Source organism: Pinus tabuliformis, chromosome 5_2 (genome assembly GCF_031772625.1).
Source record: "Pinus tabuliformis cultivar Carrire ecotype Pingquan chromosome 5_2, CPIR1, whole genome shotgun sequence".
In the NCBI taxonomy this organism is placed as follows: Eukaryota; Viridiplantae; Streptophyta; class Pinopsida; order Pinales; family Pinaceae; genus Pinus; species Pinus tabuliformis.
Window position 1 is genome coordinate 835,047,668 of NC_142306.1, and position 25,995 is coordinate 835,073,662.

The following is a 25,995-nucleotide window of genomic DNA, read 5'->3' on the forward strand; positions in this document are numbered from 1 at the left end:
TTCTCTTGTGAGGACAGGATTGATTAGTTCTCCTGTCGAGGCATCCTACCCATGCAGTCTGGGACTCATGGGAAGTACCTCTCATCTGATTAATGAGCAAGGAAATGAAGTTAGGGACCATAGTAGTACCGATGGACGCATCGTTGTATCTACCGCACTCCCTACGCTAGAATGACCTTCATTGATCTGGGATCAATGATACTAGTCTGGGACCAGTGGTAGGAGTTGTACCATACTATGACGCTCACTTCGGGTCGGTTGAGACTGGTCTGGAACCAATGGTACATACTCTGAGACTGACTTCGTGTCAGTGCAGTACTGGTCTAGGACCAATGAGAGTGGTACATACTATGACGTTGACTTCGGGTCAGTTGAGACTGGTCTGGGACTAGTGGTACACTCTCTGAGACTGCGATACTGGTCTGGGACCAGTGGTAGGAGTGGTATTTACTATGAAGCTGACTTCGGGTCGATTGAGACTAGTCTGGGACCAGTGGTACGCACTCTGACAATGACTTCGAGTCAGTGGAGGATGATACTGGTTTGGGACCAGTGGAGTTGTGCTCACTGACGCTGACTTCGGGTTGGTTGAGACTGGTCTGGGACTAGTGGTACATACTCTGAGACTGAATTTGAGTCAGTACGATACATCCTCGATCATTTATTCTTCTTCATAATTCGGACAAAAGCAGGGCAGCGCATAACAAAGCAGAGCCGTACAGATCAGTAAAAGGCAGAACAAGACAAAGCAGAACAGGCAGAATAGAGTAGAGCAGGGCAAGGGTCAGGTTGTACAGGGCAGTGCATTTGATGGATGAATAGTAGTGACCGTCAGACAGATTATAGATGAAGTTCTCCCTAGTTGAGAGGTAGTGTTAAAATTGGCAACTAGGGCAAAACTTCATGTGGGTCATCTTATTCATGGCTGATAATATTTTTATTAGATTCCTCTCGTCGAGAGGTGTAAGATTGATATAAAGATCATCTGATTCCGATAAGTATTCATGGAGATATGAATTTATTTTGATTATGGAATTATTATCAAGCCGACCTACAACTCATGTAGGCTCAGAAGCCCAATAGTCGCATCTATTCAAACACCAACATTGTGTATAAATACAATAGGACTTTCCTCATTGGACTCACTTATCTCATCGCATCTCTCTCTCTCTACTGCGCAGAAAAGAGTCTCTTCTCTACTGCGCAGAAAAGGGTCTCTCCCTCACACATGTGAAGCTAGAAGCTGCTGAAACTGAAGCTGCAACTGCAGAAGTAAAGATTGACCTGCGTGGACTAGAAGATCTCATCATCTGAACTGTGTTGTAGGTTCATCTAAACCTCCTCTGAAAGCCGCAACTTTTGGTGGTGGAATGAAGTCAATCCGACAGACGGTTTGCAAGATATCGATTGCCCTAGTTTGAAGCCGGAAGGTGCCGAAACTGAAGCTGCAACTGCAGAAGTAAAGTTTGACCTGCGTGGACTAGAAGATCTCCTCATCTGAACTGTGTTGTAGGTTCATCTGAACCTCCTCTGAAAGCCGCAACTTTTGGTGGTGGAATGAAGTCAATCTGACGGACGGTTTGCAAGATATCGATTGCCCTAGTTTAAAGCCAGAAGCTGCCAAAACTGAAGCTGCAATTGCAGAAGTAAAGTTTGACCTGCGTGGACTAGAAGATCTCCTCATTTGAACTGCGTTGTAGGTTCATATGAACCTCCTATGAATGTCGCAACTTTTGGTGGTGGAATCAAGTCAATCCGACGGACGATTTGCAAGATATCGACTGCCCTAGTTTGAAGTCGGAAGTTGCTGAAACTGAAGCTACAACTGCAGAAGTAAAGATTGACCTGCGTGGACTAGAAGATCTCCTCATCTGAACTGCGTTGTAGGTTCATCTGAACCTCCTCTGAAAGCCGCAACTTTTGGTGGTGGAATCAAGCTGATCTGACGGTCGGTTTGTGAGATATCGTCTACCCTAGTTTGATGATGAAGTCGCAAACGCTGATGCTACTGATCTAGGGTTTGCTACTGCTGATATGAATCAGATTTATTGTACTATTTCTCTCTGCTGAATTATTGAAGATAAAAAAAGATTTGATCAAAGTGTTTCCCCACACATTGTGGGGTTTGTCCCTGGCTAGCCGCCACATCTTGTGTCTCTTGTCTTGGCTTGTTTTCTGTCGATCGTTTAATGTTCTATCTGCACTTTACTTTATGTACATGTGATTGCTAATCTGTGGAATATAATAAGAAAAAAGAAGTAAACTGTTATAAGCATAGAACATACCATAACTTAACATCTCTCCCCTAGTGCGTTGAGTGTCATCCCAATATCTCAGGTGAGCTCCCTGTCCCCAGCTGCTCGCGCCTAGAGTGTCAAAGGACAACAGCGAAATCGTCTGTGCCTATAAGTGATCGATAAGAGGTACAGGCATGTCAGTCCCCATGGATACCATCGAGTATCGCTCATCTGCATTCCCATCGATCATGGGTGAAGTACACCCAAAGGTATGCCCGGTATCTATGCCCATAAGTCTCCTTGGAGGAAACCCTCTAAGACCTCATTGTGCAGCACCATATGCCCCTACATCCCACCGAGTATCCCTGTGGTCCTCGACATGGCACTGTACCCTGCAGCCTATCATTGTACACCAATGGCTATCCCGTGCTACTATTGTACCATCTCATATCTTGCCTCTGTCACTGTATCTGGCTCTCCCCACATGTACTCGATGCAATGTGAGTCGCTCAATGCAAACCAACATGCTACATCAAGCAAATACGCATCTCCATGCTCCTCTGCAAGCCACTATCCATCATTGCATACCTCTATACAACATTGGATGCTAGGTTCTAAAATTGGGTCTATATGCATCAGGTCACAGGCCTCTACATAAGACTGGACTCTGCAGCATATCCTTGTGCACCCCTAGGTACCATTGCCTACTGTCGTACCACCCTGTATCATATGCCATTCTGCATGTGCCAACGCATCCACCACTCTACTAGTAATCCCTCCATGATGTGGGCTACATCTCCCCATCTTCCCTGAAAGACTTGAGCGGTCTGACTCCTCACATGCCAATGGGAATGACACTATTGTGTCTATCCTCAGTAGCTCCAGTGTCCAATATACCAATGAGAGAGCACCATCTCCATGTAATGCCCTGTCCGGTGGTCTACCGATGCCACCTCCTCCTACCAGCTCCTGCCAGAGTAGGCTAATCAGCCTGTGACTCCATGCACAATCAATATGCCATGACAACTCATGAAATCTGCCTGCTCCTCTGCCAATCCATCATATCACTAGTGTTGTCAAGAACTCTGAAGGGGATATGAAAAGGTGTGTGCACCCAACCACCGAGTCCATCACGTCGCTGCTACCATGACCTACTAACTCCACAATGTGATGGAGAATCCCACGTGGATCCCAACAACAATCTAGCCCTCGAACCCCTTTGGTAATCGACAGCCTCCACTGAGCTGTGGCCACGGATGCATCTAACCTCCTAGCCAGCTTCACCAAATACCAACTCAATATCTCTCGCTGTCCAACCCCAAGGGAAGGATCAAGAGCATAAACTATCAAACATGGAACTAACCCTCCATCTTGCCAAGGATGCCCCTTGCGCAACTCATGTCGCCTAATCTCACCATCCTGGTCAACACATAAAATATGTTGAGGTGACTTTGCCTCTCCCTCTCCAATGTGTAGTGGTAACCTGCTAGTGCTACCGGCCTGTAATGTCTGAGTAGGGTTGCCCCATCGCTCCAATGTGCACTCCAACTAAACCATTAGGGAACCCAACCGTTCCCCAACGCGAGTCAGTTTGGTCATTGACTCAGCACAAACCGCTCTCATGCCCTCCAACTCCTCATTTTGTTGTAGAATGGCCTCTCGCATTGTCGTGGCCTTCTTTCTCAATGCTAGAAGGCTAGCCCGAAACTGATGAAACTGTGGAGGGCGGTTATCCTTTGTAAACTTGGTCACCACTCTAGACCCCTCCGTCTCTTTTGGTACCTCCTCAATGACAAGTATGCCTCCAGGCACCTCATCAACCTGTTGTGGGTGGCCATCATCTAGAAACTGGGTCATAGCATTGGGTACCTCATCAATCGTTGGCATCTCATCAATAGATGGCCCTCCAAGTGTATGCTCTACTCTCTCAGCCAAGGCGTCGGCTGGAGCAAACAAAGAGGCTTCCAACAATGGTGACTCCTGCGCCACACCAGGTATATCGATGTGCCCCTCACCATCCTGCGAGTCCTCCTGCTCAACCTCCTCCTCAAGCTTCTAACATCTAAAGCCCAGTCTCCACCAATAGAAATGCCTCTCAGTTTCATCCTCTAGCTTTCCTCGTCCTATCCACTCCCTATGAGGGAGTCTGGTGTCCTTTTGGTCAAATCTCTCCACGAACCTTTGTGTGAACTCTTTGTAGGATGTGATACGTACATGACCCAAAGGGATCAACCCTTGGTACCACCATTCCATAGCATCTCCATCCAAGTGCAAAGTGGCATGTCTAATAGCGTCTGCCTCCCTCATGGGGTTTAGCCGGAAATATGTGTCCAATTCTTGTACCCATTTTCTGACAGAACTCCTAGCTGAACCATCAAAGTGGGTGAGGGTCATTTTTCCCTCAATGATACTCACTCTCCCTTGAGCCATGGGTTTGTTTATAGTTCACCCATCACAATGCATACATGCCCAAATCTTCCATGATCTTGTTGGCTACTCCACAATTGGCCAAGATCATGCTCTGATACCACTGTAATGATCCTAAATAGGAAATACAAGTGATAACAGCAAATATTCTATGCAACAAAATACAAAAACGAAATATTCATCAAGCACCCACAGAAAAACTGCAAATGAAGAACTTTTGAGCCATTTTATTATATTTCTGCAAGCCAAATACAATAGATAGTGGAATGGTGCACCTGGGCTTGTCTCAATGGACAAGCAGGACCAAACCCAGGTAGGAAAATGGCTGAGTTGAAGGTTGCCCAACTTTTGCACCAATCTGTAGTGCGTTGCCCAATGTTGCACGAAGCGGGAGCGAAGCGGAAGCGTGGAAGCGTCATTTTCCAAAAATCTAGGAAGCGAAGCGTCCGCGGAAGCGTCTGCTATATATATATATATATATATATATATATATATATATATATTTTTATTTTTTTGCATTTATACTCAAAACAAACATTCCAAATACCAAATTAATTGTAGAAGACATGAAAACATGCATATTTTTGCATAAATCAAGATAGATATAACATCCATTGTACATTAATGATCTAGAATCTAGATTCTTCTCCTCTTGTCTAGCCTTTGCCTCTACCTCGATTGTCTAGGGATATTAGTCAACATTGCCCAATTTTGATCAAACTACCTAATTCAAGACTTAAAATATGGTAGAAAAAGCTTAACATGTTTGATCGATGATTTTGACTTGATTGAAAGGTAATTTTTTGCTAAGGGTGTGCCGCGTGACAAAGGAGTTCAACAATTAACACCACCAACACCAGGGTACATATAGGGCTTGGTGCTCTTGATTAAATGCTAATCGCATACCTTCATACTTGATATAATCTAATGAAATGCCACAATCCCATTGATCCTGAATACCTGAAAACTGTTAAGTCTACTGAATTTTGAATAGGATATGAAATTTTATTTTCTCCATATGAAGTCCAATGAGGCTGGAACCACTCTCAAACATTCTGAGTCATTTCATGGTAATGTTAAAAATTTAAGTAAAAGGATGAAAATGAAAAATAAAGGAGAATGTCACTTTTACTTTAAGAATTTAACATTACCATGAGGGAGCATCTGCTATATTTATATTTTTTTTTGCTTTCATTTGTCACCCTAACCCAAGGTGGACCCACCCCCAACAAGCAAACTCACCTAAAATTTAAAAAAAAATTGAAAAAAAAAAACGATTTTCTAAATGCTTTTCCAGAAGCTTTTCTGGAAGCTTTTCTGGAAGCGTCCTGGAAGCGTCTGGGAAGCGTCTGGGAAGCGCCTGGGAAGCGTCTGGGAAGCGCCGTACGAAGCGCGCTTCGGCGCTTCGGAAGCGCCAACGCTTCCAAATTTCCAGGAAGCGTCTAAAAATTTCGGAAGCGCGCTTCCGGCCAAGCTTCCTAGGCGCTTCCGTACGGGACGCGCTTCGGGGCTTGGAACCGGGGGGGGGGCGCTTCGTGCAACTATGGCGTTGCCTAGAAAACCACTGCACTACTAAATTTCGAATGGTTGGAAACTACACTAAAACCGCCCATAAATTTATATGCTTTTAACCCCAGACTCCTTGGCCAAAACCCAGAAAAACCCAAAAGGGAATTTGGCTAGTTTTGACTTTTGTTTTTCGACCCCCTTGGAGCCTCACCCCAGCTATGGCTGCCAAATTCGACCTGCTGGAAACTGCTTGCAAATCCCTCTGCAAACTCCTCCAAAATGTTGGGTTCACCCCTGCTATCCAACTCCTAACTTCCCAGATGAACTCTTGGCCCAGATCAGTTGCTCCCAAACACCACGAAATTCTGTTGAGTGGCCTCTACGCTGTCCCTCTGCCTAGAAATGTGAATTGTTGGTATGTTGGCTCAGCTAGCTAAAAGCTCCAGCGAAAATGCCTGCCCAATGCTGCTACCTCAACTCCCTGACCTCCCGACAAGCAATGAGATCCCTGCTAGTCTCAAACTCCCTCTGCGTGATTCCTAGTTGCCCAGAAATACACACTCCCCTCTCTGCATTGGTTACTGATGTGTGTTGCTTCCCCGGAACTCCTGTAGAACAGCCTCTCTAGGGCAGGCACGGATGGTCCCCCAAAGTAGAGGTTGAATCTCCCACGTGAGAGACTCGTGGCTAAATAGCCGGTAGACTTGCTAAACAACAAAGCGTACAGATGAGTGTTTGTTTGCAAATGTCAAAGATACCAAATGGAGGCCTCCAAGCTCTATTTATAATTGTTAGTCCTCTCCCTTGGTGGTCCCCACCTTCCACTAATAAAATATTACTTTGTCGCCATTCTTCGTTAAAATAATAATTTCCACTTTTCTCCCGCAAAATAATATTTTGTCCTTTTTATTTAATATCACCAAAAATTGGCAAAACTCCTTGGTGAATTTTTCACTCACAAAAATTGGGAACATTACATTCTGCCCCAAGTACATCTTTCGCTGCTTGGAAGATCCCTGATATAGCGTGGGCAAAGCATCCCACATCTCCTTAGCAGTTGCTCTGCTAGCAACGTGGCACACCACGTGATCCTTGACTCCATCTAGGATCATCCTCTTGACCTTTGCCATTTCAACTCTATACTTCTTCAGCAGATCTGCATCCGCAGGGACAACTACCACACTATCGACATACGTCTTGAGGGTGTGCTCATCTAGAAGGAAGGACATTCTAGCCTTACAGATGATGTAGTTGGAAGCTTTGTCCAACCTGTTCTAATCCCTCAAACCAATTGTTGCCATATCCTCCGAAAATTGTCGAACAGCTCCCTCTTTCTCCTTAACGTGTAGCTTCTATGCTAGCTTACGCACTCCCTGATGGAGCTGGTAAGTCTGCTACTCCTTTGCTGCTCAACAAATGAGAAATATTGATTTCCTCGGCAAGAAATCACTGAGGAAGTATTCCCTCACTATGCGATTTGCTTCCTTCTTCTGACGGATTTTTGCCCAACACTTAGCTTGCAGAAAACTGTGTCCCTCTAGCTCTGCGCTGATGCTCAGCGTGGTTCCCTCTGCCTTGGCAAATTCTCGATCCGATAGTCTTACCTCTCTGTCAGCTCTATATAGCCCTCCTAGCTAGAAATGTGCAATCCCTCAGGGGATTCAAACTGTTGCTTGTTGCAGCAAGTTGGCCTTCGCTTCAGTGCTAGATCTGCTCTTCCTGTTTCACATCATTAGCTCTAATCCCATGTGAAAATTCCTAGATCTAACAATCTCAGGAATCTTATTGCAACCAACTGAATCTACTTCACCTAGATCATAAATTACAATACAAACTTATTTCAGATTTCTTCTTGAAACAACGAAGTAAATTAATAAAGCAGCCTACACCAAATTAAATATGATTCTAAAACATAGAAACTGAGCAAGAAAATACAAACACATAGGACACCATTATTTTTGGACAATTATCCCCAGAAAAACCCAATGCGAGAAAACCAGTGCAGCAGTTCTGAGGGTTTATTATTATTAAGCGACAGTGAAATCTAAGTACACCTATGGATGCCAACTGGCAATCCAAACAGCAAGAAAATTTGGCAGAGATATTCCCTAAGCAACCCCGGCACTCGTGTTCCTGCACTTGCACGTTCCTACACTTGCGAGTTCATGCACTCGCATGTTCTTGCACTTGCAGGTTCCTGCACTCGCGCGTTCTTGCACTCGCGTTCCAACACTCCGCGTTCCTGCACACAGCGTTCCTGCACTTGCAAGTTCCTGCATTGGGAATAACTCAGGGTCTTGCCACTGCCTCTCTGGATCTAGAAATCTTCCTCCAGATCACTGTCCCTGCCCCTCTACTGCAAAGGATCTGGAAATCTTCCGCTAGATCACTGTCCTTGCCCCTCTATTGCAAAGGATCTCTTCGATCAGAATTTCCTCTTGAGAACCTCTCAATTCAAAAATTCGATCTCTTAATCTCTCAGTGTATTTTCCAAATGACCCTCAAGCCCCTTCTTATATCTTCCTGTTGTACAGCTAACGGCGTAGATTAACTCCTAATCAAAGGGTCATATCATTTTGACTTGAACTTCGTCTTTATCTAGAAGATTCACCCACAATTAAATTAATACCCATTAATATTTTAATTTTCCTAAGTTTAGACTCAGGAACTCCATTAAAAATATTAATTATTTTAATATAATCGTCTCTGGGTAGAATTTCCCAAAACGGTTTCTAGGTTCTTTGGAATGCATGTGCCCAAGCCTCTCTGCAAAATTTGAGGCTTAGAGCACATCCGATGCTACCCCAAATCAACATGTTACATGGAAAACATTCAGTTCAATCATACAAAATCAAATCTTCTATTTTATTACTTCAAAAGTTATCAGTTGTGTATAGTATTCAGATTTATCTCCGCACACTTATTTTTCATTACTAATTTGAATTGCTACAAGCTTTGTTGAATAATATCAATATCAAAGCTATCCTCAAACTTGTAATGTTCCACCTGTAACCCTTGTAGAACATTTCATTTTATCCTTCTATTTATCACTTTAATCTCTAGTTTCTTCTTTTTCTGTAGTAGTTCACTTTCATTTTGTTCTCTAGTTTTCTTGTTCTCTGTAGTATTTCTTCTTAGTTCTTTTTTCCTGTTGCATTCTTGGCTGTGTTTAGCTACCAGCCAAAAAATGTTAATTTGGAAGCTCAATGACAAACTCCAACCATTGCATTAAATTCTTCTTTCCGAGAGGACCAAAATTGACTTTTGAAGCACTCAATTTGGACAAAGAAAAATATATTTTGATGGAAAACCCACATTGGCAAAATTGTTCAGGTCAGCCTAAAAGCAAAATGACCAGCCCTCCAACACATATAAACACAAGTTGAATTCTCCTTCATTTGGCATCACATCAATCCTCACACATCATCTCTCTCTTCTTGGATTCAACCTACTGAAATTGCAGGGCTTCTCTCACACATGTGAAGGAGAAAGTGGACGAAAATAACAGGTGGCCGAAATCTGACGCTGACTGCAACTTTCACCAGCGTTGACCAGCATTGACTTTGACTTTCTGGGGTGAATTTTGGTTTGAGCTTTTGGGCATATTTCTGATTGGGCAGGCCGCACTGTTTGCACAAAAATCGAGAAAGTCTGGGCACTTTGACCGCAGGCTACATCTTTGTTTTGACCAAGTTAGACCACTCAGATTTGGACTGTTTTGACTTCTGGTTGACCAGCAAAGAAGGCCGAACTCATTGATCTTTGACCCAGTTCTTGGAGGACTATTTTGTTGACTGGTTGGGGCAAACATTGCGACATTTTACTGCTGTTTACTTGGACAGATTTGCACCAGAGTTGACTTTTGTTGACTCTCTCTCTCGTCTCTGTTTTGGATAAATTGCTTGGCATATTGATTTGATTGGATATTGGATATTGGCTGGTCAAAGCTTGACTTTGACTCTTGCATGATGTACTCTCTTTGTTGAACATTTGAAGACAATCTAATAGAAGAAGAATTGCAAAGGGTTTTCCCCCTTGTCGAGTTTTTCCCTGGTCATTGACCAAATATTGTCTCTTGGCTGTCTTTCATTGTGCATATTGTATAATTGTTCTATCTACTATTGCTATTCATTAATTGAAGAAGTGGAAATTGTAATTTGGATGTTATTGGAAATTGTTGAAGTAATAGTTGCAGCATAGAACCATCCTTCAAGAAAAATTAACAAAAAACACTACAGGTTCAATGTTTGTACCAACCATAGTTTGGACAAAGATAACCACAGGTCAATGGATCAAGCTTTTGCCATGATGCCACATGGAAGAGATCTTCCATAAGAGTCACATCTTGATATCAAAATATATAAAATGGTAGAAGGTTAAATAGCATTTATTGAAGCCTAGAAGCCTCCCAATGTCTAGACGTTGACTACATGCTGTACACATGCATGAGGGCTTGTCTCGCGCATGGAAATACCATAACATCAGTGTTATCTGTAAAGCCCATCTGTATCACTGCCAATATTATGGTGCATCTGCATGTATCATAATGTCTTTACCAATCGCAGCTGGACTTGACTGCATAAATCCTGCTCTGCTCAGTACCAATATGGACAACATTTATCCATGTCTATATAAAATATATTTATAAAAAACTAATAAAAAGTATATTGAAGTTTAGGCAGTCAAAAAGACTGCATATAGATAGAACATTAGAGAAGGGATCATGTAAGTACTAAGGAGGTGTGGCCGAACAATATAACTAGCACTTATTTATTACATGCGATTTGTATAACATAAGGCATACTGCAAATTTAATTCCCTTGAAGTTGGGGGCAAAGTAGACATGCTTGCCCTTCTAACTTATATAGGGAGGATAAACGCACACAGCTCTGCTTAGGCCAAAAATGTCAAAATGTATGAAATATTTTCTCCTGTGTATTATAGAAATATGCAATGCATTAAACAAACAAGAAGAATGAATTAAACAATGGATCTAGCTATACCTGCAACATTTTTTGCCATAAGAGCACTGCAAGTTATCCCGCAATGTAATGGCCCTCCACATGTCTGCACCATTCATGAAATTCAAAAATATTAATGGAAGTTAAATAATAAATGATCTAATTAAAATCATAGCACTTATAAGCACATTTTATTTTAATATGCTTATTGCACAATACCAAAACACCCTTCAATTGCACATTTCAGTGAGAATAATTTAAAGCACTCCAAATCCGTGTTTATAACCAATACAAGTGAACCAGCCAAGATAGCAAAAAATAAGCCTTTGGGTATTTAGATGCCTCTTTTCCAAGCATTTCAATGATGAACATGAGAAGTACATAGCCTAGCGGGTTAGCTCAAGTGGTTGAGTGTTGTGGATTACAATTACAAGCAGAAGGTTGTGGGGCAAGTCCTTGGGTTGGGTGCCTTCGTGAAAATGATATTGCGCCTCACTCGATGCCCCTACCAGGTTAGGTTACCAAAACTGTTGCTGCCTAATCCTGTGTATTGTTGCCGCCTAATCCACACCTTGGGCTAATATGGAAGAAATCTTTATTCCACTAAGCATGGCCATGGCGGCATGTCTCAAATTGAGTTGTCACTTAAATCTCAACTCCTTTGTCTAGGCTAACTCCTAGCAAAGCCAAGAGGGGTAGTCCCTAAAAAACAACTAAGGCTGATTTAAATTAAATTATTCAAAAGTACATTCACCATCAACGTACAATATGAAAGATAGATAAGCAAATAACCGAATGAAAGAAATGAAAAGCAAGATAGGCCAGTGCCACAAGTAAATGTTTATGCTTGAAAATGAAATGCCAAAAGCAATGCTCACTGATTGAAAGTATATCAAATGAAATTGTAGCCAAATGATGTATATTGTAGAAATGTTGTGGACACTGCTCTTCGTAAGTTTTATTAAATTAGATTTCACATGGATTTAGATTTATTAGTTAAGTGAGTGCACAATGGAGATGTGCGATTGCAAGAAAATAAAATTAATCTAAGGTGTGTTTCCTCTTTGACCTTTATCCTTTGATTGATGTAGAGAAAGTTGCAAGGAGATCCAACAGGAGGAATTTTCGCTTCAATGAGTACTCCCTTGATTTCGCAAGTCAAGCAATTGCAAGAAATCCAACAATAGGAGGAACTAGCTCCTAACCTGATTTCACAAGTCAACCTTTTCTTTTACCCCAAACTCACAATAAAGATTAAGAGTTCCCCTAGTTAGACTAAATCAACCAACAAGCCCTCTTTGATCATGCGCAAGGATCAAGCTAAGTTTGCAATGGCAGAGAGCATAATAGAGCTTGAATGATTCGTTACTTTTGCAAAATTCTAATGTTTTGTGGTGCAAAGTTAATTTTAAACCCAATACAAGCACACCATAAAAATGAGAAACAAAACACAAGAGGCAGGTAAGGGGGGATGGGATGCCTAGGAGACTCTCCTAGCTCCCTCAAGATTACAATCAGTTAATTTTAACTTCACGGAACATTGATTGCCATTAGCATTAGATTAAACATATGTTCGCCTCACATCAGATGAACATATAACAACAACATTCAACAATGCACAACATCAAAAGACTGTACACCAGAGATTTTTAGGTGAAAACCCTTCAAGGAGAAAAACCACCGAACGCTTCCTAATATAGGTCTTCAAAATTTTCATCAATAGGAAGCTCCAACTTCCAAGATTTTCAGCATCAACTGAAGGAGGCTCCAACCTAAAGGAAGCTCCAACTCCCTGATTTACTAGTTCCAACTAGAAGGGCACTCCAACACCTTGATTTACCAGCTCCAACTGGGAAGACGCTCCAACGCCCTTCACAAGCTCTGACCTGCCCTAGCACCACCTTGCCGCCTTAAAGTGTTCTCACGCTCCAACCTGAAGGAGACTCCAATCTCCTCCCTTGCACAACCCTGACTGCCTATTTAACAAGTGGACCATGTTTCACAATTTTCAAACTGGATCCACTTGCACTCAATAACAAATAAATGATGTCAAAACAATCTGTTGATTTTGTCGATCTGCAACACTGACACAAGGTCGTCAGCAGCAACAATAACTTCTTCTGCTCAAGCGATCAAACCCTAGCTCAACAATCAGCAACATTATTAGCTCAATGATACACTTTCACTGTCATACTTTGGCAGCATCAATATGTTCTCAACAATGCCTCTGTTGACTCAACACTTGCAACAACACTCTGCTCAAGATAACAACACTAGTAGCATTCTCTGATATCATGAACAATAACTCTGCTTGCTCAAATATATCTCTCTGCATACCAGACCAAACACCCTTTTGTACCCTCAACAAATCAGATATAAACTCAACTGCACCAATAGAAATATCAGCACTATAAAAAAATTCATCTCGGCTATTTAACAAACCAAGATTGGTTGTAGGTCAATATAAGCCCAACATAATGTGCACCAGTAGGAAGATAAACAAGATAACACAGTGGTACAGCCACAGCAATGGCTTGACAAGCAAGCCTCTTAAAGCAAAGTAGCTTCAATAATATTGTGCACACCAGGACAGCCTGACATTAATTATGATACAGACCTTTACAATAAAAACCAATCATACCTCTGTTGGTATCTTCACAAACCTGGATCAAAGCTTTTTTTCTGCTACAAAAACCACTTCAACAAACGTTGCTACTTGTGATGCCTCTGAAGATGAATGCACTGTTGTTTTTGTAGTTGATATGAATTTGGGACAGATCTGAATGCTTGCCTTCAAACTGCTTCAGTACAACTTCGATGCATCCTCAAGAACAGGCTTGAATTTGTGCCATAGATATACTTCAGAAGCCACTAAGGTACAGACCCTCTAAATTCAACACAGATCAGTAATGATTTCTACTGAAGGTGTCCACATAACACATCTTCAACAGTAATCGGGTTATCTCAATACAAACTCAAGCTACTGTGTCTCAGATTAGAACTCAAACATGTGCCTTGACTACAAGAGATCTTCTACAAAATAAGTATCAAATCTTTGCAAGAAAATGACTATACCACAAAGGAGACTTTGCTTCTGCCTAAGCTATGGTGTCTGAGATTAGGCCTCAGATCTGTGCCTGGATTATCATTTTAACACTTTCACAAAATATATAGATTCTCAAACCTTAGAGCCAAATTACTCTGCAGTCGTCAATAGCACAGAAGTAATTGGAATTTGGGTGAATAGATCATTGATCAAGGCTCAGAATAGGTCCAGTAGAAATCAATCAAGGTGTTATGCAATTTGACCATCGTTATTTGCTTCAGACATTGACCATATATATTCTGATTAAATAAAGATAAAAGAATCAGAGCCTTGTCCAATCTGATGCGAGTAGAAGTGACCACAATAACACATAACAGATCTACAAAAATATATCCTTGAAAGGCCAAATAGATTTCAAGATCAAACCCTAGGCGTACTGTACATACTTTGTTTCTTTATCACAGAGATAGGCCGCAAAGATGCAAGTGGTCTTACTCAAAGGTGTCCTGATCCAAAAGTGACTGGATCTCAGATGTTGTAACACTGATTCAAGTCTTTTAGAGGGTCATCACGATTCACGCCACAGGCCAGATCCTAAACAAATGTTCTGCCCAGATTACAAAATCGTCTCAGTTATATGCCAAGATATGCCTCAAATTTGTGTCTTGTGAAATTTGTGTCTTGTGAAGGTCAAAAGCTTCAGACAGAAGTGCCCACACAAATGTATCAATGAGTAGCCACAAATCTCACAAAATTTATGAATTTGAACTAGGAGTTTCCCTACCAAAGGGCCGAAAGTCCACCACATATAATTCCAGATCAGCTCTTACTCAAAGGATCTCATAAGGGTTACAAACTTGTTTTGAATCAAGTGTAGATGAGGGTCATATGGCCTCAGACAAAGCTCAGACCCCAATGAATAGCCAGAACCAAAATAAAAGAAATTATACCAAAGCAATTGCTTTAAATTTGCCTCTTCTTCAGATGTAGCGTTACTAAACAAAGGCCGCAAATATATTCTTCCTTGCGCGCACTTCTTGATTGATCTTTGGAGGGCTAAAGTGCACTTATTATACCACGACGAAGCCTTTAGGAGGGAGGTCGGCCTGGAATTTTGGAGGGAAGATAATTTCAAATTTTCATATTGGAGCCAAAATCCCCAACAATATTAGGGCCAACATATCCTTCAATTAAGTGCCCTTTATAAAACTTTCTTTTGCACCAAGATTGAACTTACAAATATTTGATCAAATTCTTTAATAGAAAAATATTCTTGGCCCCATGAATTGAACAATTATTAGACCAATTGTTGAGCTGCCACATTATCCAATTTTGGGGACTTTGACAACTAGATGGGGTCACCAACTATGATTGACCATATCTCCTCAACCGTGAGAAGTTATGAGGCTTGCCACATACCATTGGAATCGGCACGACGAGGAGAATCAAATGATGATCATCTCGCAATCAAAATCATTGCCCTTTACATCCATTTTTCTCAACAAGTGTGGGGCATCTAGGGCTTCCCTGCTTCTTGTCATTTGCAGCTTCCAATTAATGCAAACTAGACGAATATTAGGAGCATTCAAGGACCGACGTTGTCGTCAATGACAGCACCATTCAACAATGGTTTTGTAGTCCATGGTAATGTAATCTTAGTTAAGGAGCTACAATGGTATTCTAATTCAGGGCTAATGGATTGGGGGTTTATATTATATTGTAACATTATAAATAAATAAATATACTGAAAACTCTTTATAGTTTTCTAGGTCTAGATTTTAGGGTAAAATCTCTATGTTAAATGTGTGCGTCTATGTGTATGTTATTGCATATTTTCTATTTTATTAAGAATTTACTTGCGGCAATTAACTGTGCAGGGTTAAACCCAACAAGACACACATCAACGAAATTATGAAGAGAAAGAAAGTTGATCATTTTATGCATAAACTTACTTGAATCTGAAGAGAAATGTTGTTGCAATGCTCTCTCCAAAATGAAGAATACACTTTCAAATCTCGAGTTGAACCTTCAATTCCATGTTAATGTAAAGACGATGTTATGCAACATCTTATGATGATGGCATGATTTGAGAGTAAATGTTAGCATGTTGAATCTCCACACTTCAAAAGTTAACACAAAAAAGGACAAGACAGTTATAGGATCTAGCATAGAGAGGTTCCTAGCTAATAAACTATATCACTGTCATCTTGAAGTCATGCATTGTCTACGCAATAACAGTCATGCATCAATAGGTAAAGTTATATGAACTGTTGGAAAATGGAAAGTGACATCTATCAATCTTATTTTCCTTAACCTTGATATTTGCTTGTGAATCTTAGTTGTCTTCTTTATGTTCTTTAGTTAGATTGTTAAAATTGGCAACTAGGGCCAAACTCCATGTGGGTCATCTTATTTATGGCAGCTGATATTTTTCTTGGATTCCTTTTGTCAAGAGGTGTAGGATTGATCTAATGATCATCCGATTCCGACATGTATTTATGGAGATATGAATTTATTTGTATATTCTTGACAATTTGTCAAGGTCGGCCAGCAACAAAATGTGTGGCACACATCCTCAACGATTCATATAAATAGAAAACACCTTGTGGCATTATTCGCTCATCTCTCATCTCACATTCTTCTCTCTCCTTATTTGATTGGGTACACATCTAGGAGCAGCATCTCTCTCACACGTGTGGAAGGACGAAGTGATTTCTGACTAGGGCTGCGTTGACCGAGTTTGACCAGGGCTGCAGAAAGACACTTTGACCAGCATTGACCAGCGTGGACTCTTCTTGGACTGCGGATTTGGTGTGGCTGCTTCTCCTTGGCAGGCCGCAGATTTTGCAACACAAACCAAGGTGATCTGACCTCAGGTTTGACCAGCGTTGACTGCCCTAATTGTTGGTTGCAGGTTGACTTCTGTTGACCTACATTTGACTGAGTTTTTGGACTGTTTTAGGCTGCCTCTTCTTGCTGTTTGAGGCCGAGTTGACTGTGATACTGACCAAGCTGATCAGAGGTCAATTCTGACTTGTTTGACCAGCTTTGACTTTGCTGGTTAGGGTTTTGCTGCTGCTGTAATAAAATTACAGAATTGTATATTTGTACTATCTCTCTCTCTCTGCTGAATTATTGAAGATTATAGAAGAATTGATCAAAGGGTTTCCCCACATTGGGGTTTGTCCCTGGCTAGCCGCCACATCTGGTGTCTCTTGTCTTGGCTTGTCTTCTGTTGATTTATTTATGTTCTATCAGCATTTTACTTTATGTTAATGTGATTGCTAAACAGTGAAATTGACATTGGGCTAATAAGAAGAAATTGAAGTAAATTGCACTAAGCATAGAACATACCATAACTTAACATGGTATCAGAGCTGAGGTGAAGACAAAGCCCAAGCAAGAGCAAGAGCAAGAGCAATCACCGAAGATTGTTGGAAAAAGTCTCAGGACTTCATGGGTTCCTCATCACACTTCCCCGTCGAAGACAAGCTCCGTGAGAAGTCTGACTATCACAGATGGAAGATCTCTCTCGATCTGACATTGGAAGAGCGGGAAGTGTTGGACTATGTGAGAGGCGGAATTATTAAGCCTCCATCAAATGCACCAGTTGTTACAAGGAACAAGTGGACTAAGGGTGAAGTCAAAGCAAAGAAGATCATTCGGGACTCCAAGCGCCTGGTGGCCTACGTTTCCGAGCTGAACACCTCCAAGGAAATATACGATAGATTGGTAAGCTTGTTTAAAGATAGTGATGCAAATCAAGTTTTGTTCCTCAAAAATACGCTGAAGGAAATCCAGAAGGCCAAAGATGAGAATATGCAATCCTACTTCTTAAGGATCATCAAGATCAAGAATGATCTCCTATCGATTGGGGAAGTCATTCCTGACAGAGAACTGACTATCACAACTCTTGGAGGGCTCCCATCCGAATGGTGTGTGTTTAGAACCTCTCTTCTCAACAATAACGTAATTCCAAGATTTGAGGAATTGATGGCGAGATGCATTCAAGAAGGGACTAGGATGGAAGAACAAGAAATGCCTGCATTTAAAAGCAACCCCACTGCTTTCTCCTCTCATGCTAAAAGGAGAAATAATTTCGGGTCTAAATCCAAAGGAAAGGCCGGATCGAAAGGTGGAAGGAAGGGAAGATATTTTGTTTGCAACAAATTCGGCCACCATGCGAAGGAATGTCCAAATAGAAAAGACACATCTCATGACAATGATCAAAATCACTCCTGAGGCAATTCCAACCACAATCAAAGGAATGGCAGGTTCAATGGTAGAGGAAAGAGGAATGTCAGAAATCAAGGAAATGGTCAACCCTCCAAGAAGGTAAGAAACTCCAGGTATGAATCTAATGTTGTTAACAATAAGTAAGATGAATATTATCTGATATCGGCCCTCTCTACTACTTCTCCTCCGGATTGGGCAATTGGCTTATTGATAGTGGTGCCTCAAGGCACTTCACTGGTTACAAGGAAGTTGTCTCTAATCTGATAGAGAAGGAGACCAACCTGGAGATTATTCTTGGAGACAACTCCACCTATCCCGTGAAGGGTGTAGGAAATGTTACTCTTCAATTAAATCAGGGTAACACAATTCATTTGCAAGAAGTCCTATATTTACTTGATCTCAAGAAGAACCTGATGTCCATTTCGGCAATAAAAGAAAAAGGCTGCAAGGTGGCCTTCATCGATGGCAAGGTACGTGTATGGAAAAAGAATTTTAAAGATGCTTTCACTCTTGGGTTTCAATTTGACTCTCTATATCAAGTTGGAGGAAGTCCGTTGGGAGTCATGTCTTGCAATACAACTCTTTAATCTGAACTATGGCACCGGAGGTTTGCCCACCTTCACTATAAGGCTCTACCCGATGTGAGACAAATGGTGACCGGGATGCCCGAATTTAAAGTGGAGCAAGAAGGTGTATGTCCAAGGTGTGCCGAAGGAAAGCTCAAAAGGGGACCATTCCCCTCAAGCCATAGCAAGACCTCTGACATCTTGCAGTTGGTTCACTCCGACATATCTGGTATGATGCCTGTGAACTCTTTAGGAGGATATTTATATTATCTCACTTTTACAGATGACTATTCTCGCAAGACGTGGATATACTTCTTGAAAAAGAAGGATGAAGTGTTCTCCTAGTTCCGTCACTTCAAAGCCTTGATCGAGAATCAAACTGAGAAAAAGATCAAGATCTTAAGGACTGATAATGGGACCGAGTATGAATCCCATGAGTTCCATGACTTTTGCAAAGAGGCTGGCATTAAGAGGGAGACCACTATACCATACACTCCTGAGCAGAATGGTGTGGCGGAAAGGAAGAACCATACGATTTTGGAAGTTGTTCGTTCCATGCTCCATGATCAAAGACTTCCGAAGTTTCTATGGGCCGAAGCTGCAAATACCGTCGTATATGTTCAAAACCGATGCCCTCATCAAGCTTTGGATTCCAAGACTCCTGAAGAGATGTTCACTGGTCAGAAACCTAATGTCTCTCATTTTAGAATTTTTGGAAGTCATGTATATTTTCATGTGCCAAAAGAGGAAAGGAATAAATTGGTTGCATCTGGAAAGAAGGGAATCTTCGTGGGCTATAGCGAAAATTCTAAGTGCTATAGAATCTATGTGGTTGGTCAAAGGGAAGTCGAGATTAGTCATGATGTATGTGTCACCTTTGACGAAGACATGGCTCTTAGCAAGGTTGACAATCTTCCTAGGAAAACTAAAGAAGTTGATACCAAGAAGCCAGATGAGAAGGAAGATGAGACGATGCCCGAAGTGAAAGAACCTATGGATCCTATTGATCCCCCTCTGCAAGAGCCTTCTAGGAAGAGGCCCTCATGGCTTAGGGGGACACTTAATGATGCCGAAGGACACATTGCACCTAGAGGGACTTTCTGTGAAAGTAAGAAGCCGACCAAGTATTAGGGATACTTCACCATTATGAGCACAAGCATTCAAAATGAACCTTCATCGTTCGCAGAAGCTGTGAAGCATCAAGTATGGAAGGATTGTATGACTGAGGAATATGAGTCCATCATAAAGAACGATGTTTGGGATGTGGTCCCCAGACCCCAGGACAAAACAGTTATCACCTCGAAATGGCTTTACAAAATAAAGCATGGAGCTGATGGAAGTCCTGAAAAGTATAAGGCATGTTTTGTCGCTTGTGGCTTCTCTCAAAAGGAAGGTACAGATTATGACGAGATATTTGCACCTGTTTCTCGATACACCACCATCCGCTCGATCATAGCCCTTGCTTATTCGCAAGGATGGAACCTACATCAGATGGATGTCAAGACCGCGTTCTAGCATGGTTCGATCAAAGAGGAAATCTATGTGAAACAACCTGAGGGATTTGAGATTCATGATCGGGAATCTCATGTGTGCAGGTTGAAGAAAGCCCTCTATGCGCTGAAGCAAGCACCCCGAGCTTGGTATGAGAGGATCAATAGCTACTTGATGAAGCTGGGATTCACTAGGAGTGAAGCCAATCCGAACCTTTACTTTAAGGTTGAAGATGATAAGCCTCTCATACTGGTGTTGAATGTTGACGACCTCTTTCTAACAGGTGCAGACCCTCTCATTCACAAATATAAGAGGGAGTTGATTTCCGAGTTTGAGATGAAGGACCTAGGACTAATGCACTATTTCCTAGGGCTGGAAGTCCGGCAGAAGCTAGGGGAGATTTTCATATCTCAAGGAAAATATGTGGTGAAGATATTGGAGAGATTCGGCATGGTGTACTGCAAGCCCGTGACTACCCCGATGGAGCTTGACTTCAAGAAGTTAAGGGGTAGTGCTACCGAACTTGCTTTGGGAAATGCTACCGAGTATCGTCAACTCATAGGAGCATTGATGTTCTTAGTGAACTCCCATCCCGATATATGTTTTGCAGTCAACACGTTGAGTCAACATATGGTTGAGCCTCACCACTCACATTGGATTGGTGCCAAGAACCTTCTGAGATATCTTCGAGGCACAATCACTCATGGGTTGAGATACACTGTCAGAGATGTGAGGCTACATGGATATACTGATGTTGATTGGGTAGGCAGTGTGGTGGACCGAAAGAGCACTTCTAGGTGTTGTTTCTCTTTGGGATCTGCCTCGATATCCTGGATGAGCAGGAAGCAGAAGTCGGTGACTTTGAGCACCGCTGAGGCAGAGTACATTGTTGCGAGTATGGCCTCCTGTGAGGCTGTCTAGTTGAGGAAGCTCTTCAGTGAGTTGTTTGGATATACATTGGATACTACTATGATCCTTTGTGACAACCAGAGTGGGATTCGTTTATCAAAGAATCTCGTATTTCATGATCGCTCCAATCATATTGATATCAGGTACCACTTTATCAGGGATATGGTACAGCGAGGAGCAATAAGACTCGATCAGATCCGTACAAATGAGCAAATCGCCGACATTCTGATGAAGCCCCAGGGAAAGGTCAAATTCTTGGCTTTCCGAGAACGATTTGGAGTCGTTGAGAGACCCCCTTATGAGGGTCTTGTATGATGCATGCATTGAGCTCTGGGAGCTCCGAGGGGCTTGGGGTATTTCTTGGAGCGACAAGCGACCATAGGGTGACTCACCCTCCTCTAGTGGTGCGATGTGTACAGGGTGAACGGATCAGCCTTCCCCTGCTATACCCCGTGGCGACTTATGGATAGGATGAGTGGTTCTCCTGTCGAGGCATCATACCCATGCAATCTGGGACTCATGGGAAGTACCTCTCATTTGGCCAATCAGTAGGGAAATGGGGTTAGGGACCATAGTAGTACTGATGGATGCATCGTGTATCTACTGTACTCCCTATGCTAGGATGACCAACATTGATCTCGGATCAATTGGAACTGACTTCGGGTTAGTAAGAGTGATATAGCTCACTCTCTTTTGGCACTGATCTGGGATCAGTAAGAGTGGTATGACACTCTCTGGAACTGACTTCAGGTCAGTAAGAGCGCTATTGCCCACTCTCTTTTATCTGGGACTGACTTTGGGTCAGTAGAGGATGGTATGATACATCCTTGATCATTTCTTCTTCTTCATAGTTCAGCAGAGCAGAGAAGAGCAAAGTCGAGCAGTGCAGGGCAGTGCATTTGATGGCAGAGATAGTACCGACGGTCAGATGGATTAGCAGATGGAGTTCTCCCTAGTTGAGAGGGAGTGTTAAAATTGGCAACTAGGGCCAAACTCCATGTGGGTCATCTTATTTATGGCAGCTGATATTTTTCTTGGATTCCTCTCATCGAGAGGTGTAGGATTGATCTAACGATCATCCGATTCCGACATGTATTTATGGAGATATGAATTTATTTGTATATACTTGACAATTTGTCAAGGTCGGCCAGCAACAAAATGTGTGGCACACATCCTCAATGATTCATATAAATAGAAGACACCTTGTGGCATTATTCACTCATCTCTCATCTCACATTCTTCTCTCTCCTTATTTGATTGGGTACACATCTAGGAGCAGCATCTCTCTCACACGTGTGGAAGGACGAAGTGATTTTTGGCTAGGGCTGCGTTGACCGAGTTTGACCAGGGCTGCAAAAAGACACTTTGACCAGTGTTGACCAACGTGGACTCTTCTTGGACTACAGATTTGGTGTGGTTGCTTCTCCTTGGCAGGCCGCAGATTTTGGCACACAAACCGAGGTGATTTGACCTCAGGTTTGACCAGCATTGACTGCCCTAATTGTTGGTTGCAGGTTGACTTCTGTTGACCTTCGTTTGACTGAGTTTTCAGACTATTTTGGGCTGCCTCTTCTTGTTGTTGGAGGCCGAGTTGACTAGGATATTGACCAAGCTGATTGGAGGTCAATTCTGACTTGTTTGACCAGCTTTGACTTTGTTGGTTAGGGTTTTGTTGTTACTGTAATAAAATTACAGAATTGTATATTTGTATTATCTCTCTCTTGCTGCTGAATTATTGAAGATTATAGAAAATTGATCAAAAGGTTTCCCCACATTAGGGTTTGTCCCTGGCTAGCCGCCACATCTAGTGTCTCTTGTCTTGGCTTGTCTTCTGTCGATTTATTTATTTTCTATCAACATTTTACTTTATGTTAATGTGATTCCTAAACAGTGAAATTATAAGAAGAAATTGAAGTAAATTGCACTAAGCATAGAACATACCATAACTTAACATAGATCTTTTTCATCAAACAATATCAAGAACAGCGATAACAACAACAAAGGACAGATATTAGGCTCCCAGCCAGGGCAAAACCCTCCAAGGGTAAAACCCAAAAACACTTCTCTTCTTAGAATCTGCTTCAAATGAGATATAAAGACCTAATCCCTAGACCAAGTCCTTCTCCCAGTACCAAGTCAGCACTTCCTCAAGTCCTTCCCTAATTTGCACCACATTGCTACACACTACAACTTTGACCTACAAGCTTCGATACTGCTACCCAATATACAACTTCAACCCTATATTTTCAGTCTTGCAACTTCCAAGGAAACCCTAGATTAGCCTCCCCCTGAGACCTTCGAAGAGTAACACAGCTCTTCCTAAGGTCAAAGAGGTCTAGACAGAGTATCCTTTCTCCCAGCTACAAGATGTTGCACTTCGTCCTACTGCAACACGGTCCTGCAAATTCGGCCTCTTTTAGCAACCTAGAAACCCTCGAATTTCGCACATGTGAGAGATAGAGACCAAAAACAAGAAAATTGTGTCCTTCCTTCTTCTCCTTAGCCTTCGCTCTCCTTTTCTACTCTTCCCAACTATAGATAGAACTTCTTGAGATATCGAACTTGTGAGAGTGTCTCAAATGAGGTCGAATTGTTCTTTATATAGCCTTCTCAAGGGGTCAAATTCCCTCCTTTAGGCCAACTTGATGATTCCAAGGCTGACTTGTACTCTTGGAGACGTTAGTTTTTGTAGCATCAGGTTTGTTCTAGCCACGAAATTTGGTGGAGAGGCTAGAATACATGAGATCTCCAAAACCCAGAAATCGTTTTTGGAAATTCTACCTAGAATTATCTCAATTAGATTATTAACCGTTTTATTAATATTTCCTAAGTCTAAACTTCGAGAATATGGTTAATTGACCAGTATTAATTGAGATAAGGCTAGAATGATCTAGAAACTCACACGGATCAAACCAGAGATGATCCTAGCCATCGATTATGTTTTAATCTTGGACGTTGGAGTCCCAACAGGAAGATATAAGAAGGATCGATGTGGTGATGGAGAATAAACCAGTGCAGATACTCAGTTGCCTAGGCAATTCGATTTTCTCAGTGGGAGTGATTTAGCAGAGAAGATAGAGCCAGAGTGTGAGTAGCAGATGGTTGATATGGGTAACAGCATTCCAGGAGGAAGTTTTCCAGTTCCAGGAAGAGGCAGTAAGATGAAGGTTCAATTCCACAGAGACTCCAGCAAAAAGTGACGCAGAAGCTCCAGCGTGAGGCTAGGAAGCCAATCTCAGGGGCAGAAATTAGCAGAATGAGAAAAATCTCACAGTAATTTTGCCAGTATTTTCCTCAAATAAGATTTTCAGTAGAGCATCTAAATTATTGTACTCAAATTTGGTGCTAAAAAATAATAAGAAAACCCTCATCTGCTGCATAGATTTTCCTGCATTGGGTTTTTCTGGGGACAATTGTCCAAAACTAACTGTGCTAAAATTCTTGTGTGTGCTAGAATCTCTCAGTTTTCAGTATTTTTAGTTTCTGCAGCATTTTTATGGTGAAAATTGCAGTTGTGATTTTATTCGTTGTTTGTCGTAGCAAATAAACTGCATAATTAAATTTACAATTAGAAGAATAATTTCCAGTTGTTGCAATAGATGAAATTTTCACATGGTATTAGAGCATAAATGATCAACCAAGAAGCTTAGAATCGAAAGAGAGAATTTTGTTGATTAGTAAGAGCAGCAGGATGAAATTCTTGAGGCAATGCAGATCCTTGATAGACATGCCGAAAATGCTGAGGACGGCAATTCGATTTTCAGTTGTTGGTTAGCAGAAAAGTCGAGTTGCCTGGATTAGTGATTCCAGCAGTCAAAGGGAGCAGTTGCAGCTCAATTTTTCGCTAAGCAGACTCCTTGGTTGGATGCAGAGGGTTTTGCAACGGTTTGAAATTGCAGAAATAGCGTAGGGAGGAAAGAGGAATAGCACACAGTAAATTCTTCAGCGTGACCATGGACAAAATTAACATTCAGGGAGCTTCAAATTTGTCTTCCAAGTTGGAGGATGAAATTGCTTGCTTATTAGGATCAACTTCACAGGGTGTCTGGTACATGGACAATGGAGCATCAGATCATATGACAGGGGTTAGAGAATATTTTTCTAGCTACAAGAGTAGATGAACTTCCAAATTACTATGGGAAACATAACGAAATGTACTCCAATACGGAGAGGTACCATAGGCTTTCAGAGGGAGTTGAGAGCAAGCACCAACACTACCAATGTATTGCATGTGCTAGGATTGGGTATGAACCTGATTTCAGTATCCCAGTTACAGGATAAGGGGTATGATATCCACTTCGTAGGGAAGAAAGTGTATGTCAAACACTCAAGCTAGAAGAAGGTAAGACAAATTGGAGTTCGAAGCAACAAATTGTACTGGTCGAGGCTCGACTCTCCAATGGCACTAATAGGCAGTGACAGTAGCAGTGGGAAGGAGCCGAATTGTTGAAGAATCTAGGGCAAGGAGAGTTAATAATATTCTTCTCACCATGATAGTTATTTGTGAGGTATTTTTAACTTTTTCTTATTAGCACAATCTTCGCTTGATATTATTAGAATGTCTCCTTAGTTCATCAAATAGTTACTAAAACAAAAGAGACAAGAACACAAGA

General features: G+C 41.7%; 1 protein-coding gene across 2 annotated transcripts in view; it reads right to left on the bottom strand.

Annotated features, from left to right (window-relative positions):
* The window catches only part of LOC149161921 (autophagy-like protein), a 290,688-nt gene that overhangs the window by 159,141 nt on the left and 105,552 nt on the right, over nt 1-25,995 (bottom strand). For both annotated transcript variants that reach the window (XM_089437085.1, XM_089437084.1), the window contains exon 4: nt 11,177-11,240. In XM_089437085.1, coding sequence (XP_089293211.1) covers nt 11,177-11,240 — 64 coding nt within the window. The remainder of the gene's footprint in view (nt 1-11,176; nt 11,241-25,995) is intronic.